General features: G+C 38.5%; 1 protein-coding gene across 2 annotated transcripts in view; it reads left to right on the top strand.

Moving 5' to 3' along the window:
• COL19A1 (collagen type XIX alpha 1 chain) overlaps nt 1–18,264 on the top strand; it is a 181,385-nt gene that overhangs the window by 111,884 nt on the left and 51,237 nt on the right. For both annotated transcript variants that reach the window (XM_065681451.1, XM_065681452.1), the window contains exons 17-18: nt 5,032–5,085; nt 14,897–14,950. In XM_065681451.1, the coding sequence (XP_065537523.1) occupies nt 5,032–5,085; nt 14,897–14,950 (108 nt within the window). The remainder of the gene's footprint in view (nt 1–5,031; nt 5,086–14,896; nt 14,951–18,264) is intronic.

The following is an 18,264-nucleotide window of genomic DNA, read 5'->3' as shown; positions in this document are numbered from 1 at the left end:
GTTAAAATTGTGTCATTGACTGCAATATAGATTTTGAATTTAACAAGGAGAATGTTCAAACTATAGGATTTCTAAGTATTAAAAAACCCAAACTTGTGCAATTGTGACACTACCAAAGTTAATGACATTATTGTTAACAGCAGTTGTAAAGTCAGATGCTTAAATTTCTCTTTAAAAATTGCCAAGTTTTTTACTAAATACATGATAGAAAGTAATGACTTTGTATTCATGCTGCACATTTGTTGTAGATTTGAAATTTTTACTTTGTGATCTATAAAATAGTTGATTGGGATCCTGGATAACTTTCTGCTATCCCACAACAAATAAGTAGATGTGCACTGTTGAGCAACTGGGTTGGATGGGCGATTCCTCTGATTTTTGTGATTAATTTTCAGATTCTAGTTTTTGAACTGACTTTCTTACTGATAGCATCACGTGGTGTCTGCCTTCACTCCCCTAAAGTGGCAGTGTGGCAAGGTTTTTCTGGTAAAACACAGAGCAGAGGGCTGTCACCAGCTTTGGGCTGGGTTTCCTCTGTGTTAGAGTTGGTTGGAGCTCTGCAAGCTCCAGGTGAACTACCAGTCACAACCACTGGGTTGTGACTGCAGACAGAGAAGGAAAACTGGTAAGTTTATTTTAACGAGGCATATCATCTTGGAGGACTGAGACAAAGGAAACACTTTTTTCTGTACTCTGAATTAGCATAGGTACTGGGACTTGTCTGGCTGCTTGGTGTCACCTTAGGTCATCTAGAGAAAATCTTTTAAATGCCCAGAGCTCCACTTGCATAGTGTGTTTAGGTGCCCAAGAGGCTGGTGGGGTGTCCATGAGTTGGGCCCGCTAAGATGGGGATCTTTACTTTCCACCTGCCTTCTTCAGGTGTATCTGTCCCTTCATCAGTTTGCTTTTGAGAATTATTCAAGAGAATCTTAGTTTAGCTTGGCAAAGGAGTTACATAAGCCTCATTAATCTTGCATAATAACTACAGTAGTTAAGGTTTTAATGCCCAGCTTCCTACTTCCTCTAGAACTGGTTCCTGTTTTGAAATGTGATGATGTGTTTGAGGAACTGTTAATTAGCATTTTTGCTTGAAAATTCACACAGGCTTATTCTAAGAACTTTTCCCTTCATATTCAAGTGTGGGTTCTTTAAATTATTAATTCCATAAATCAGGTCAGCATCCCTACATAACTCTGCTTGACTTTTATCCTAAAATAATCCAGATCTTATTTTTAGACATTGGGATTAGCCATTTTACTCTTCTATATTTAGAGATATGCGAATATAGGGATGCAACGTGATACAGCAGGGGGTTACAATGTAGACTGAATTCTTGCATTGTGTTTTGGACCTGCAGCAGTGCCCAGGGGCAGCAGCCAGATTCAGAGCACAAGCTTATGGAAGGATGCACAGAGCCTTTCTTCTCAACAGTTTTCAATCTGATGTAAAGCAAAGCTCATCAAGTTTTTTTGATTAACAGAAAGAGTAAAGGAAGAGAGTATAACAAAGAGTGCAGTTGACCACGCACTTCAGCTAAGCACTCAGCTGGGGTTTGCTGAAGCCTATAATCTCATTTATTTTTAATATTTTGTCCTTCCTGCCGCTAACCTAGCAGTTGTGGAGCCATTTGTGTGTGTATTGTGTGACGTCTTTCCTATGGAAAAGAAGAAAGTAGCCGACTGCCGAGTTTGTTAAGGGCAGGCATTCCATAAGTCGAGGGTCAATATTAGTAACATTTAAGCAACTTCTTACCACATTATGAAAAGAAAAAAAATGTATGCACCATAAAGGAAATAACCAGCAACTGTTTTGGTTTCCATTGGTTATTATTCTAAGTAGCATTAGACAACTTGTTGACACCGTCTCTTTTAAGTTAGTGAAAATAGTATTGCATTTTTTTATTTAGTCAAAAGAAGTATGTAATGCCTAGAAGTGGTTTAATAGCCTCAATATTTGCAGTGAACTCAACTAAATAAAGGTAATGGGCCTCCTGTGCCAGCTGCCTCCCCAGAGACAGCTGTATGACAGCGAGCACAGCTCTTGTGGGGCTGCTAAGACCTGCTTCTGAGAAGGAGATGGGAACTGTGGCTCTCTGCTAAGCCTACTTTATGAATCAGAGAGGACACCAAGATGTTTTCACTTCTTTCTTGCCAGAAGGAAGACTGAGAATCAAACTAAGTATTTAGTCACAGTCTGGATAATGGTCTGCTCAAGGCAATGCCAAAATGGGCTTATCAAAAATATTCTTCTAATTGTTTTAATTATCCTAAACAAAAACATAAACTACTTTACTTACACTCTTACTATAGTATATATTTTAATTTTTTCCATACTGATGCTAGGAAGTCATAGTAAGCATGAATGCTGGCAAGTAGGTGGAGCTGTGTGTATCCCAAACATTTAAATCTCTCTCTGAAAGGCATTGCTGAAAGGTAGTGGCCTTTTATGTATTTCCATCTTAAAATTAAAAGGGTACTTGTAGGAAAAAAAAAAAAGGACTATTGTTCCTAAACTGAAGCTGATGCTTCATGCCAACCTGTGTGATTGTTCTACAGGTTTTCGTTACACATGACGCATAGTATAATGACTAATAACATAATCATTGCATAAAAGGTAGGCAAGTGTGTTTCTTCTGTGTTTCGCCTAGTAGGTGTTCTGGTAGTTCACAAATGACAGTGAAAAATAACTACCCTGATTATTTTATTTTTTTAACTGACTTCTCAGAAAGTTTGTGAAGTTTTGGTTTTGTAACATGTTATAAATCACATTTTAGCTCATCTTGTAAATAGAGATAAAATTGCCTTCCCAGCGTATTTCATGTTTTCCTGTGTAATTAACACCTCGTTCACAGTTGTGTCTGCCAGTCAAAGCTCTGCCTTCTTCCTCCTGACACTTCCTTGATACTTTGTTTAGACTGCTGAGATTTTAAGTGTCATCCTCAGTATACTTTAAATACGTCCAAACAGGAAAAGGAAGGTGCTTCAAGAAGTCAACAGTGTAGATCATTATAACTCAGAGGGGCTATTTTAAAAGTATGAAACAATTTATATTTGTTTACTACTTACATCATTACTTCTCAATCCATTTTTCATACTAAGTAAAGTGCACTGGTTTTCAAAAAAGCCAGGAAATACTAGTTTCCATCTGTATTTCTGAAGTAAAGATCAGTCTGAAAGTCTGGATCTAGCTAACAGCCCCTTTTTATTTTGCATGTGTGCCTTTTCCAGTACTGTGCCTTCTGTCAGTCTACTTGCTTGCCCAGTGAACTGCATCAATGAGCTGATCAAAGTCAGAAACAACTATTTTTTTTGTGGGCTGCCCCTACCCCAGGTGGGTTCCCAGCTGGGCCTCATCACAGGGCTGTGTGGACAGTGTTACCAACACAGCAGAGAACACGCTGGGGCTGGGTAGTAAGTAGCAGTATAGCCTTGAGCCCAGTGGAGGCTCCTAGGACCACATGTTGGTTCTGAAAATTTGCCCTATGCTGCCCTAGTTACAGCCCTGCATGTGCGAGTACTGGTGGGATTAACCAGCTCAGCACATAATGTATATCTCAGCTAGTTAAGACCCAAGAATTTGTCACTCTAAATATGCTGAGGTAATAATTTTTTTTTTTTTCACACTGCCCTTAAAACACACTGACTGACTAAGGACCTTCGTACAACCACAGTGGTAGTGTAGTTATGTGGCACAGCCTAGTGAATGAAACACATCCTCACAACCCTGTGTGGTTCTTCAATTTGAAGGGCTTGAAGTCTTGCTTCTCAGGAGAGTCCCTAGTGTCTATGCCAGACATCTAAATGCCTCTGCAAGCTCACTGCCCTGGTGAGCTACAGGAGGGAGGAAGAGGGATTTTCTACCCTTACTGTCATCATCTTGTTTCCCCTCAGCACAGATGAAGATTAATGAAAGGCAGAGCATTGAGTGTTGATTTCCTGTAGATCAATGCTCTCACCTGTAAAGAGGGAAGCTGAGATTTCACTTTCTGTTCCTTAGATTACTTCTGTAGTTTGTCTGAGATTGCCATTTAATAAAACACAGAAGGAGGCTTAGCAGGAGGCACCATAGCTTACAGAAATACCCCTATGTGCTAATTGTGAGCTGTCAGCAAGCATTTTCATTTTTTAACTTCTCAAGCCAAGTTTTCACCAGGACATCTCCGTAATGCTTTTTGTTAATTTACATTTACCATATGCAAGGGGAAAATTTAGTCTTAATGGATATACTTAATTTATTTTTTTTTTTGCCATCTCACCTAGGTGTTAGCTGTTCTCAGCTGTTGTTTCTAGAAAGCGTGCATCAGATTTCAGTTTGGCAATAAAGATGTAAATTACTGTAAATTACTTCCATTTTTATGTTGATCTTGCTAAAAAAAAGCGTATGTGAAAACAGCAGTTGTTCAGTTCAGCTCTGTACTAAAAAAAATTAATAGTTACATGTGCATGATTTTTAGAATCTGAGTGGAAAGTTTTCCATTAACTTAAGTAGACTTTTATGGACCTTTTAATGCAAATGATTTTGCATGTGCATTATATACACATATGGTAGTAATTGCATGAAGAAGGTGAATTGTTTTTGCAAATAAATCTCTGACTTTTCTGCTTGTTATATCCTGGAGAAGGTGTTTGTTAAGTGGGTTATATTGTGCATATGTATTTACTGTGCAAGTCGGGGTGACTACTGCAGCACGGTTTAACATCCCAAGCTGTGGTGTATTCAGATAAAATGTGATTTCTTTGCACCTCATCAACATGCTCTGTTTATAGCCCTATCCCTGTACACTCACATTTGAGACATAGTTTTAAAATGTGACATTAAATGTTCCACTGATGCAAATATAGTTTGTCATAATTATTATTATAAACAATCCTAAAAGTATTTGCAATGACTGATAGAGTGTTCATTTTGGATAGGTTTTGAATTTTTTACAAATAAGCAAAGCAATATATCTTTTCTTAGACAGAATTCTTATTCCAAATCAGTCATTAGTTATGGCATTTGTAAGTGTCTGTTGTTCTTTTTTATTTCCAGGGAAGACGTGGAAAACCAGGCCCCCCAGGAAAACCAGGACCACCAGGACCTCCTGTGAGTAACTAGGGAGGGGAATGGGAAATTTTCAGTCTATCCTGGTATTCTTTAGCATTTTTATAGCAGGTTACCTGATCATAATTGTGTTTGAAAACAATCCATTTGTACTTTGCTGTATCAAGCAGCTACTGTTGCTAGCCTTTTGATACAACAAAGATAAAAGGATTGGGTCCACAAATACAAGGGACTACACAGGAGAGAATGAGCAAGATGTGGACTTCAGTGGAGGAAGCTGAAACCATCTGGCATTCAAAAAAAGACTGGCCGTGTATGCTAAATGTGAATACTCCGCATTCATTCACTTTGCAAAATGTGTGATGTTCTGTAAAAGATGGGATAATTTCTGTCTCAGAGGGGTAATTTGAAAGGTGAAGGACTGTGTACAGCATGTGCCAACTGCCTGAATGGTGGGGAGGATTATACCCAGCACTGGAATGAGCACTCAGCTGTAGCTCAAATGAGTTTACTGAAGAATTAAAAAAGATTAAGAAGTACGTGATGCAGCAAAAGGATTTGTAATATGAAGAACTAAAGGGTTTAGCTCAGATCTAAGAAGTTTGGGATTTACTTTTTTTCTTCTTTTCCTGTAAGAGATACATGATTTCAAATTTGAAGTCAGGCATGGATGTATGTTAGTCTAGAATGAGCACAGCCTTCCTTCAGTAGAGGAAGACTCGGTCATATTTGTAAAATTCCCTATATATCATATTGTAAAAATGCTGTTGTGCACAAATACAAAACAGCTGCTTGTGGATTAAGTAAACTGTTGCTGCTTTACATTCTTAGTATTAAACAAGGATTTAATAATTCCTTTTTCTGCGTATCTGAAATAGGTAAAGGATAGCAGTTTATGCATTAGAACATCGGATCCATGTGCTTCAGCCTCACTGCAATGAAAAACTTGTCTTATTTGTAGAGAGGAAAATAATGCATTGCTGAATAAAATACAGTGGCTAAAATGAAATAGACGACATTTACATCCATCTAAAATTTTATAAATATTTTTCCCTTTTTCTTTGCGAAATGTATTCAGGAAGAGGAGTTGATGATGGAGTTCAGTTATCCTGTATAAAACTAAAGAGTTTAAAATTCCTTCCTCTTCTCCCCTACATGTAGTCATATTGTCATATTGAAGTCTTGCTCATTTGAATCTTTTGTATAGTTTGGGCTTCCTAATGTTGAAATAGTACTGCAGTCTGCATGAGTCTGAGCAGAGGAAAGGAGTGATGCAAAATCTTTCATAAAACAAATGAAAAAAAAAAAAAAAAACAGAAAAATTAAAAAGGCAAACCATGGCAGAGGTCAGTGTTGCACCTAATCTACATAGCTTTTTGTGAGCCATTGAAAAGCTGTTTCTCCATTAAAGATTTCTGCCATCACAGATTTGCTGGCAGGTCAGGCTTTTGAAGATGTGTGGTCCTTGGCAGATACACCAAAAAATCTTTAGTAAAAGCTAAATTACACTTTAATTACTGAGACCTAGTTCACATTGTTTTTACGGCAAACAGAAAGCTCAACTTTGTCAGCATAGCAGCATCCATACAAAGGAGCTCTATATGAGTACCATAGCCTAGCACTGCATATCAGAAAAGCATTCCTCAAGCAGCCATGGCCTAAATATTGCTAATGTGCATTGTGAGTATTCCCATGTTTAAATTGCTACAGCCTGTACATACCAAAAAGACATTGACATGGTCTATCATTCCTCATCTCTTTTCCAAGGCTATATTGTGCTTCTGGTTACCTCTTCTAATATTAAGTAGTGGCAGCTTTCTCATGCACATGGATATATTGTTGGCCTTTACTTTGGCCTTTACTTTGGCCTTTCCAGAGTGCAACACAGTATCATACCTGCAGGGAGGTTGCTTTTAGAAGTCCGGCATATGCAGGGTACAAAATGCTTAAGAGATTGACTGAACATGTTAAAATTAGACTTTTCAGCAAAAGTAAGTTTGGTGTTTGGTTGATGTTTTGAAAGAATAGAATCATAGAATCATAGAATAGTTAGGACTGTAAAGGACCTTAAGATCATCCAGTTCCATCTCTCCTGCCATGGGTAGGGACACCTCGCACTAAACCATGTCATCCAAGGCTCTGTCCAACCTGGCCTTGAGCACCGCCCGGGATGGAGCGTTCACAGCTTCCTTGGGCAACCCATTCAAGTGCCTCACCACCCTTACAGTAAAGAACTTCTTCCTTATATCAAATCTAAACTTTCCCTGTTTAAGTTTGAACCCATTACGCCTTTTCCTGTCACTACAGTCCCTAATGAAGAGTCCTTCCCCAGCATCCTTACAGGCCCCCTTCAGATACTAGAAGGCTGCTGTGAGGTCTCCCTGCAGCCTTCTCTTCTCCAGGCTGAACAGCCCCAACTTTCTCAGCCTGTCTTCATACAGGAGGTGCTCCAGCCCACTGATCATCCTCGTGGCCGTCGAATTTGAATTTCAGAAAAAGAGATTCAGTCAGTTTTTAGGGTAGCTACAGTACACACTGCACGTCTGAAATTAATAAATTTACCTAATTTATTAATCAAACTCTGCCATGGCATTAAATACTTAATTTAGAAATTAGAGCAGCCAGCTGTTCAGTAAGGACAAAAACAAACCTATGAGAAGGAAAGTTCTGCCTCCATGAGGAGGAAGTTCGTAAACAGAGTACAATGGCCAGAGATTTGTTATAAAGCACATTCCAAGAAAAAGTGGGTGCCGGGAGAGAGACCACATTCTAAACAGTCAAAAAGAACAACTGGACGCTACTGAATGGTGTGAGTTTTCATTAAAGTAATCATTTTTTACCTATTTTCTAACCCTCTTTCAATACCTTGTATCTTTCTTTTTTTTTTTTTCCCTAAGCTAATTTCTGGGTGGTCTTTTGTTTTTTGTTTTTTGTTTTTTTTTTTTCTTCCAGTAAAATTGATGTTTGCAGTGACTTTCTAGTCCCTAAACATCATCTGCCAACAATCTCACATCTTTGGTTAACAACCTATGTCAGTGTTAGAAATAAAGATAGATTGGGCAACTGGTGATGAAACTACTCAGTTGAAGTGGGACTCTATGCATCTTTTGTACCAGGTATCCACTCTTTTGTGTAATTTTTCTCTTATCCTTTCTGTCTTTTTTCACTTTGGAGCAAATCCTGTGCCTATGAAAGGCAAGGGGTCAATGAGGATTTTTATTGATGGGTTATAAAAAAAATTTTCATCTATGCAGATGATGTTCCTCCTTTGAGTATTTTTTAAAGTTTATTAAATGTTGCAGACTTTCAAAGTGTGCTGTTATTCCCTTCTGGTTCAGAATTCATGGTTTGCATTCTTGCTGTCTGATGTTAGTTTTGAGTACAGTTCTGTTATTTCAATACAAAATGTGTGCTTGCACTTGTCTCACTCCAGCAGGTAACAATTTATTGCTGAAAACGAGGAATCCAAATGGGTTAGGTAGAACAGCAGCTCCCTCTAGTGATTTTTGATCCCTTCTCCCCTTTTAAAGAGCCTGGAGAGCAGTTTAAAATTTCTGTTAAATACAATATTCATTTCACTCTCAGAAGCATTCTGAAAATTACGATTGTGAAATCAAAATCTCTGTACTCTTCAAATTTATTTCATACATTTTCCAGCTAGCATTTTCGTCTAAAGTCTTCTGAAAAAGATACTGTCTCTTTCACATGCTGTTTTCCTGCTCGGCATGGCTCTTCACTGAGATTGAAATGCTGACTACTGTGATAGTAGAATACTGTGAGGTTGTAAGTACACCATTTTGATCTGGCTTCAGAATAGAATTGATAGCTTTCTTCTGCTGCTGCTGCTAACAAAAATATCTACAGGACATAGCAATTCAGAAGGGGTTACCAGCAGTCCATAGCTTATTTTGCACATGTACAATGCATTGACTTTCTAGTTCCCACACCATTTTTTTTCCCAGTACTTAAAAGCAAATGTATGGAAGGTATTTTAACTTAGTATTTATATGCTGTTGGCCTAAGGATGTACAGGCACCCTTCTGCAGTCTTCACTGAGGCAAAAGGCTTTTTTTGGTCTTGGGTTGTAGAATTAATACCTGGTTTTGTGTAGAGTTCTGTTAAGAGGAGATAATTTCTTTTTCTGTTAGTCTTGTTTAGAAAATAGGTCCATGATGTCTGGTACATTATGGTCAGTTGTGGGAGGTTTGGGGTTTAGGGATATTTTCTTTTGTTGTTGTTTTATTATTATTATTTTTACTTTTGCATGAATCAGCAGCTCAGTATTTTGACTTACATAGGTATGCTAGAGAAAAGAGTTCTTTGGGGTGAGGCCAAGTATGGCTTCTGCCCACTGTTGCTGTTTGGCAGAAGGGAAGTGCTATCAGCACTAGTTTTTAAAGGTAGGTGTCCTGGGTTCAGCAGTAGCTACTGCTGAACCTGGGACAGTAGGAAACATCAGGACTACCTGGTTTGGCCAAGTGCCATTTGCCTAAGAAGCTGTCTGTGGCAGAGGCAGGAAAGAAATTTTGGGAATACTAAATCACAGCCTGCAATTGGATTATTTGTCCTCTTAAGTGTGCTGTTCTCTACCAATATATCCAAAGTTATTCTTCGCAACCAGAATACATTTATTTCACAATTTCTATAGCCTTTGAAGCTATCATTCAGTTTATCATTTACCTTCACAAGGGGCTGAACTTGGTATCTTTTATCTTCACAACTATTTTTGCGAGGAAGATTAGCTTTGTTACTCCTCAAAGTCTTAAAATAGGGTTTCAATTTTGTTTGCATGTGAGGCAATGGAGAAGTTCACAGTCTACTTCTGTGAATAAATTTCTTCATTTAATTCCATACACTTTTGGTCTCTTGTTATTCAGTATGTATGTCAATGCCACCAAACTAGTTATCTTAAGTAGCCAGCAGTTTGCCTTAGAAATCTCATTTCCATTGCCTCAGAAAATACTGTCATTTCTCTACCAATATTTTGGAAGTGAATGAATGTTATCATTTAATTACAATAAACAGAAAATTAAAGCAATGATAAGTGAAAATTGTCAGTAGCATTTCTGGTATTTCTGGACTTTTAGCTGCTTTTTAGAAGAAAATTGGAAATGCTTACACAATTCCCACAAGATGGGAATGGCTGGCAATGGTTGGTCATATTGCTTATTTCTATGCATTTAAGTTTTTAGAATCCATATCAAAATGTAATTTATTACATGTATTCTATTCTGGTAGACGTCATGCATTCATCATTCTTTCTATCTCTTTGGAATAGTTATACAATATTGCACATCTGCACTGATGAGTTTCATGATTGTTTATGTTATAGTGATCAGAAAAACAGTATTTTATTTTAATGGACAGGCACACATCTGAAATAGATGGATAAAATTATTACAGTTAGTCGCTTGCAGGGCTGTGCTCTGCAAAATGGTTTGTTCTTGATATGCAACCAGTGCAATTTAGTTGTTATACAGTTTACTGCATGGACTGTGAGATTGGGTAGACTTTTTCAGCAGTCTCATCTTTACAGAAATGCAGATTAACTATAAAAGTTAACAGAGAAAAATATAAACCTCAGAAATTTCACAGTTTGAAGCTATTTCCTTTTAAGCACCTGTTCTTCTATTACTGCCTTGGCTATAGAAAGAATATCCAAAATCTGTTTGTAATTTTGGAAAACAATCAGGATACATTTCAGTTCTTATTTGTACAACTGTACACTTTATGTTTTTCATTTCCCTCAATTACAACGTGATACTAAAATATAAAAAGTTAAGCCCACTCAAGTGAGCTTCGAAGTGGCAGATGTACAAAATTCTCATTCCAAAGCTAGAAAGTGCCTGTAAAATAATTCTTAAACTCCTGTTAATTTTATCGCTTCTTCACTTTCAAGCCAATACTACTGATTCCTTTTTGTCTGTAGACATATTTGAGTGGATTATTTATGCATCTATCTTAGCAGAGAGAAACAGCGTGGAAGGGAAGGAAGACTAGAGTTTAGGAAAACACCCTTGAATAAAAGTATTTTCTGTTGTTGTACACTGTTTTTTTTAATTTTATATTTGAAAGAATAATGTAAAGATAAAATTATTAAATGTATGACAGATACTGAAATGGAAAGACTAAAACCAGAGGAAGTATTTTACCTCTGGTAACAGAAGGCTGTGGCAGTCAAGAATGCAACACAAATGCCTTAAGCTCCCTTGACTGCCTAAGTCATGAGACAGTTCTGTGGGTTTTTTGAGGTTATGTTTCAGAACCGTTACATGTGCAAAGGCTTTCCAGTTTGTCAAAAATATCTGAGAGGTTGGGATTGGTGGCAGAAACAGCATTCAGTCCTTTCTGGGTTGTATGGTTGCAGCAGTTTCATTTATAGAAAAATAGTAAAGGAAACAACATGGTGGGAAATGAGAAGGGGGAAAGAATTGTCTTTTTTGACTGCCTGCAGGCTTAGAGAGTCCCGCAATGATTCTGGATTCAAGGATTTGATGCTATAGGATTAGAGAGTTGGCATTGAGGCATCTAATAAGTAGACACTGTCAAAAGTACAAGTTCTGCCATTAACTTCAGAAATCAGAGCTGAGCAAGCATCTTAGGCAAAATGTTATGACTATATTTATCTTATTTTGCAATATAAACTTGAAATGACAATTCACTTCTGAAATAAAATGGAAAAATTTATGGCATTGTATCTCTCCTGATACTGGGGAACAGAGAGGGAGTGAGGCACCTATGATGTTTTTAAATCTTCCTAATGTATCCTAATATTTTAAGTACCACTATCTTTCTGTAAAAATATAATCACAGTAAAATACATAGGATGATGTTTCATAATTTAGTGATGATGTCTCAGCACACCTGTTGTTCTGGTGTGCTGCAGTAATGCTATAGAATCATAGGATCATAGAATAGTTAGGGTAGGAAAGGACCTCAAGATCATCTAGTTCCAACCCCCCTGCCATGGGCAGGGACACCTCACACTAAACCGTGTCACCCAAGGCTCTGTCCAACCTGGCCTTGAACACCACCAGGGATGGAGCATTCACAGCTTCCCTGGGCACAACCCATTCCAGTGCCCCACCATGCTTACAGTAAAGAACTCCCTCCTTACATCAGATCTAAACTTCCCCTGTTTAAGTTTTAACCCATTACCCTTTGTCCTGACACTACAATCCCTGACGAAGAGTCCTTCCCCAGCATCCTTACAGGTCTCCTTCAGATACTGAAAGGCTGCTATGAGGTCTTCATGCAGCCTTCTCTTCTCCAGGCTGAACAGCCCCAACTTCCTTAACCTGTCTTCATACGGGAGGTGCTCCAGTCCCCTGATGATCCTCGTGGCCCTTTTCTGGACTGGTTCCAGCAGTTCCATGTCCTTTTTATGTTGAGGACACCAGAACTGCACACAATACTCCAGGTGAGGTCTCACAAGAGCAGAGTAGAGAGGCAGGATCACCTCCTTTGACCTGCTGGTCACACTCCTTTTGATGCAGCCCATTATATGGTTGGCTTTCTGGGCTGCGAGCGCACACTGCCGGCTCATGTTCATTTTCTCATCGACCAGCACCCCCAAGTCCTTTTCTGCAGGGCCGCTCTGAATCTCTTCTTTGCCCAGCCTGTAGCTGTGCCTGGGATTGCTCCGACCCAGGTGTAGGACCTTGCACTTGTCATGGTTGAACTTCGTAAGGTTGGCATCAACCCACCTTACAAGCATGTCAAGGCCCCTCTGGGTGGCATTCCTTCCCTCCAGCGTATCAACCAAACCACACGGCATGATATCATCAGCAAACTTGCTGAGGGCACACTCAATCCTACTGTCCATGTTACCAACAAAGATGTTGAACAAGACCGGTCCCAGCACTGATCCCTGGGGGGCACCACTCGTTACTGGTCTCCAGCTGGACATTGAGCCATTGACCACAACTCTTTGCATTCGGCCATCCAGCCAGTTCTTTATCCACCAAGTGGTCCATCTATGAAATTGATGTCTCTCCAATTTAAAGACAAAATGATGTTTAGATGTTCTGCTAAGCCTTACTGATTTATCCATCAGTTTTAACAACTTTTGCTTGTTTGACTTTAATTTGGCTTTGCCATCTTCCTAGGTTTTATACCTTCAGACTCTATGGGAACTTTGTGGCTGCCTCTCTTTTATTACTTAGTTTCCATCAGATTTAGGGTTTTTTTTCCATAAGAAAGTAGTCTGGTTAATCAAAATCATGGTTCTGTTTCTTATCTTTTTGAAGATCAGTGCCTTAAGGGAAGCACCTTTACTGGTAAGGAAAGCCGTCAGAGTTTCAAAGAGTGATCTACATGCGGGAAACCTTTGTGGTTTTGCCATTCTGTGCATTCTTACAGAGCAGATGCATTTTCCCAGAGGATGCTTTGCTGTCAGAATGCAAATCATGACCTACCTCATTTGAATGCTTTGTCAGAAAACTTCAAAATATGATTACATAGGAGCCAAAAGATACTGGGAGATACTAGCATCTTCCATATACATGTGAAATTATCAGATATGAAGAATGCAACCTGTGACAAAATCATTGCTGTCCCTCATATCATCATCCCTGAATTGCCTGATGATTTATACAGCAGCAAGTATGAAGCAGTGAACAGTTGAGGTCCTCCTTAGAAAAGTATAGTAATGGGTTGTTTAGCTTCTATTGACTAAAAATATGTAGCTTTTCAGTATTTTCCTTGGATCCCTAGCTGAAATCAGTGTCTAGATTCCATTTTTTCTAGGAACACTTTGGAATCTTGCTGCTGCAATAAATTTGATAACATTTCTTGTTACCTAAGTCTTAACCAGTTGAAAACAGCAATATTTTTATCTTGACCAACTCGTATCTTGGGTGAGAGGTGATTTTGATCCATGACTTCCTGTAGTAGTTTTACAGGTCCTTTAGCATGAAAATGGGAGACATTTTCAATAGATATTTATTCTGGAAGTATAGAAAGCCATTTTCTTGTTATGATGCATAACAGCAGAATATTTGTGTCATAAGTGTGATGTATATATAGTAACAGTGCACATAAAATAATTAACAAAGAGTTTATACAAAATTAAAGTGTGCAATAAAAACTTTGACATAGTATTTCTGACTGATAAACCACCTCCATTATTTTGAGGAACAACCTTTTCCAAAACTGAATAGAATTCAATTTCCTAAAGCAGTCTTGTAGCTGGCATACATGCACCCTAATTTTCTCCACTAACACAAAAACTGCAGAGGGTAAATTCTCTTATAGTTATAAAAAGCCCCAGCAGAAAAATGATGGCTTTGTGCCCTCTCTCTCTTAAATCCAGGTCATTCAGACCAAGTGTCTTAATTGAGTATATTGTAATAATCTTATTAATTAGTTAAATGTTTCTTACAGCCATCATGAGTTAAAAATCTAGCTGTTTACTCACACTAGGGGCTGCCTCTAGATCAAAACTTGTGCTTTAAGTTAGTGGAAAGAGTTTTAAAATCCTGCAGAACAAAGACACTGCTTTTACCAGAAGGTATTCCTATTAAAATTTATATGGATGTCATCTCTGCCTTCTCTAACAGACTGATTCAATCGAAAAGAAGCTGCCAGTATTCAAAACTCAGGGATTTGGAAACTGACTCTCCTCTTCTGTGCCTGAAAAAAAAAAAGATATAATAAACTTACAGAAAATTATTTATTGTATAGTAAAATAAAAATCAAAACCCTTTTACATGACCCCTGCTCTTACAATTAGTTAACATTAGTTAAATAAAATGTTAAATTAAAATGACCTTCTGTTGCTTTTTTGCCCCCTTTTTTTTTTTTTTTTGCTTTTTTTCTTTTTTTTTTTAATTTTGTTTTGTTTTCCATATAGGGTCCTTCTGGACTAAAAGGAATTCTGGATTCACTGAACAAGCATTATAATGAGGTATGGATAGTTTATATAGTGTGTGTGTGTGTGTTTTTATGGCTAGGAAGTGTCTAAGGTAGAAATGATGACAGTTTTGATCCCTGTGAACCACATTCCAAATTAATTCAAATGGTAGATACTTCCCTGTCCTCTTTCTGCATCCTTCAAAGGTTCAGTTTACACTCCAGTCACATACCTACCGTGTCATATATCCTGCTGACATGTGGCTTCCATCCCATCCATCTTCTTCTCACATATTTTTGTTTGTGTATGACTCAAAAAGGAGATGGGTGGACCACCTAGCTGTTAGCATAAGAGTACCAGCTTCCCATTTCTAAATCTAATTGCTCTAACCGTACTTTCCCTCTATGTCTAAATAACATTTAGACATTTAAATGTCTAAACCGACCTGTCTTCTTTCTTGACCTACTTTGCTGTGATCATAAAAGTAGAATAGAGAGACAAGGAGGCATAATTTTAAAAGATCTGCTAGCAATCCATGAGAATTGTCCTGATGTTTGTATTATAGACTAACAAAATATTGTCTTCATTATAGAACCTCCTGCAGCTACAAGCACTTAATAGAAAAGAAGTTAAAATTGAGTTAGGACATCTTTCCATGTGGCAGAGCTTTTAAATTCACATCACGGATTTTTCAAATCATTTAAGCAGTGGTAGTGTCTGCCATTGTAAGGGATCTTAATTCAGAGAACACACAAGTTTTCTTAGAATGTAACTTGCCTGATTAGAAGATTAAATTTCATTCAAAGACTGATGAAGCACTATTACAGTAATATTTGGTAAATATAAAAATTACCGTGTTCATCACATCATCATCATGCAAGTTGTGTTCATCATCATGCAAGTCAAACCTGGAAGACATCCTTTTCTTTTAGTATTAAAATGCATAACTATAAGGAGCAGGTGAATTCAAGATATTTTTCTTGTATAGCACATAACACTTATATACACAGATGAGTACTAAAATCTTTTATTGAATAGGGAATCTGGAGTGAAATTCATGTCAAACATATCTTTCCAGTTACTTTTACAAGTGCCGTGATTTCTTTAATATTTAATCCATTCCAAATCTGTGTATCACCTTAGAATATGCGTTAGGAATTAAGCATAGTTTATACGCTGTCCTGGACAGAGACTTTTTCGTAGCTGGAGACTTAGTTTCTGAGTTGATCTGCCATTTCATATCTATGTGTTGAAGATTTTTTTTTTTTTAGGTTGTTTATACATTTCATTTTCTTACCAGTTTCTTTTTTCTGCCAAAGATAGCTTTCACTGATACCAATCCAGTTTCCTCTATCAATACCATATTTATTGTAACTCATTCCGTTCCTCCTGATCATTAATCTCTTTTATGCTGATAGTCCCTTTAAGGTTAATTCTGTAGGAGGAAATACAAACAAGTTGTGATCTTCAGGAACTGGCAAGCATCAGTTACCAAAAATCATGTTTCTTATCACTGTAAGGTTCTAAGATTCCTAAGGTGTGTTGTTTCCTAATTAGCAATATTCTGGAAAAAATGTGGGCCAGCTGCTCTGTGTCTATAAATTAATCATCTTTTAAGCCCTGTGCAGCTTACCAACTTTCTTCTTCCTTCAGCTGTCTAGATTGAAGATTTTCATGACTCTGTCATGAGCAATTAACTGTTCAACAAGGAAATGCTGTTTGGTTTCAAACAAGAGAGGAGATGGCTTTCTGATCTGAATAACAGGTTTTAAACAGACAAACTTTCTGTAGCTGCATGTTCAGATCTTCTGAGAGTCAACTTTTAAGTCTCCAACTGCTACAGCAAACATGTTAGTTTCTATATGGTTTATGATGGGATATTCCCATCAAGGACAAGACAAAGACATGAAAGAAGTCATCAAAGAGAAGGACAGCTTGTCTGCTTTGCCATTGATAATTCAATTAGGCAGATGTATGCACCAATAACTTTCCTTCCTCCCCCATCTCTGCCCCCACTGTTGTGTGATATGATGAGGGCTGATATTGTTCACTGCATCTTGGAGGTACCAAGCAGTCTTCCACATTCCAGTACATAATTTGCAGTCTGACTCAATTGCTTGCATTTGTAAGATGACAGTTCAGTGATATTCTGAGGTTTTTGAGATGCCTTACACCACAGGAAACGGTCTTGACATTTTACATTTTATGCATGTTCTTAAAGATCTCACAAAGTCATCTTTGATTTTGGATTTTTAAAGTGTTAAAGTGTTTAAATTGTGATCACGTTTGTGGTGCTAATTATTTATCCCCCCCTCCCCCCCCCCCCCCAGGATATTAGGATGGCTTCTTGGCATTGGTTTTCTAGAAATCATGAGAAACTGCTACCAAAAAAATGTGGGGGATCAGTGAGAGAGCTATTAAGATTCATGATTAATAATGTCTTTTTTTCTGTAATTTAGAATCATAGAATCATAGAATAGAATCATAGAATACTTAGGGTTGGAAAGGACCTAAAGATCACCCAGCTGCAACCCCCCTGCCATAGGCAGAGACACCTCACACTAAACCATGTCACCCAAGGCTTAATCCAACCTGGCCTTGAACACTGTCAGGGATGGAACACTCACAACCTCCCTGGGCAACCCATTCCAGTGCCTCACCACCCTAACAGGAAAGAATTTCCTCATATCCAATCTAAACTCCCCCTGTTTAAGCTTTAACCCGTTACCCCTTGTCCTGTCACTACAGTCCCTGATGAAGAGACCCTCCCCAGCATCCCTAAAGGCCCCCTTCAGGTACTGGAAGGCTGCTATGAGGTCATCATGCAGTCTTCTCTTCTCCAGGCTGAACAGCCCCAACTTCCTTAACCTGTCTTCATAGGGGAGGTGCTCCAGTCCCCTGATCATCCTCGTGGCCCTCCTCTGGACTTGTTCCAGCAGTTCCATGTCCTTTTTATGTTGAGGACACCAGAACTGCACACAATACTCCAGGTGAGGTCTCACAAGAGCAGAGTAGAGGGGCAGGATCACCTCTTTCGACCTGCTGGTCACGCTCCTTTTGATGCAGCACAGGATATGGTTGGCTTTCTGGGCTGTGAGTGCACACTCCCAGCTCATGTTTATTTTCTCATCGACCAGGACCCCCAAGTCCTTCTCTGCAGGGCCGCTCTGAATCTCTTCTTTGCCCAATCTGTAGCTGTGCCTGGGATTGCTCCGTCCCAGGTGTAGGACCTTGCACTTGGCATGGTTGAACTTCATAAGGTTAGCATCAGCCTACCTTACAAGCGTGTCGAGGTCCCTCTGGATGGCATCCCTTCCCTCCAGCATATCAACCGGACCACACAGCTTGGTGTCATCGTCAAACTTGCT

The sequence above is a fragment of the Lathamus discolor genome, chromosome 5 (assembly GCF_037157495.1).
Source record: "Lathamus discolor isolate bLatDis1 chromosome 5, bLatDis1.hap1, whole genome shotgun sequence".
Lineage (NCBI taxonomy): Eukaryota > Metazoa > Chordata > Aves > Psittaciformes > Psittacidae > Lathamus > Lathamus discolor.
The sequence above is the reverse complement of the archived record's forward strand: the minus strand, read 5'-3'. Positions and strand labels throughout refer to the sequence as shown.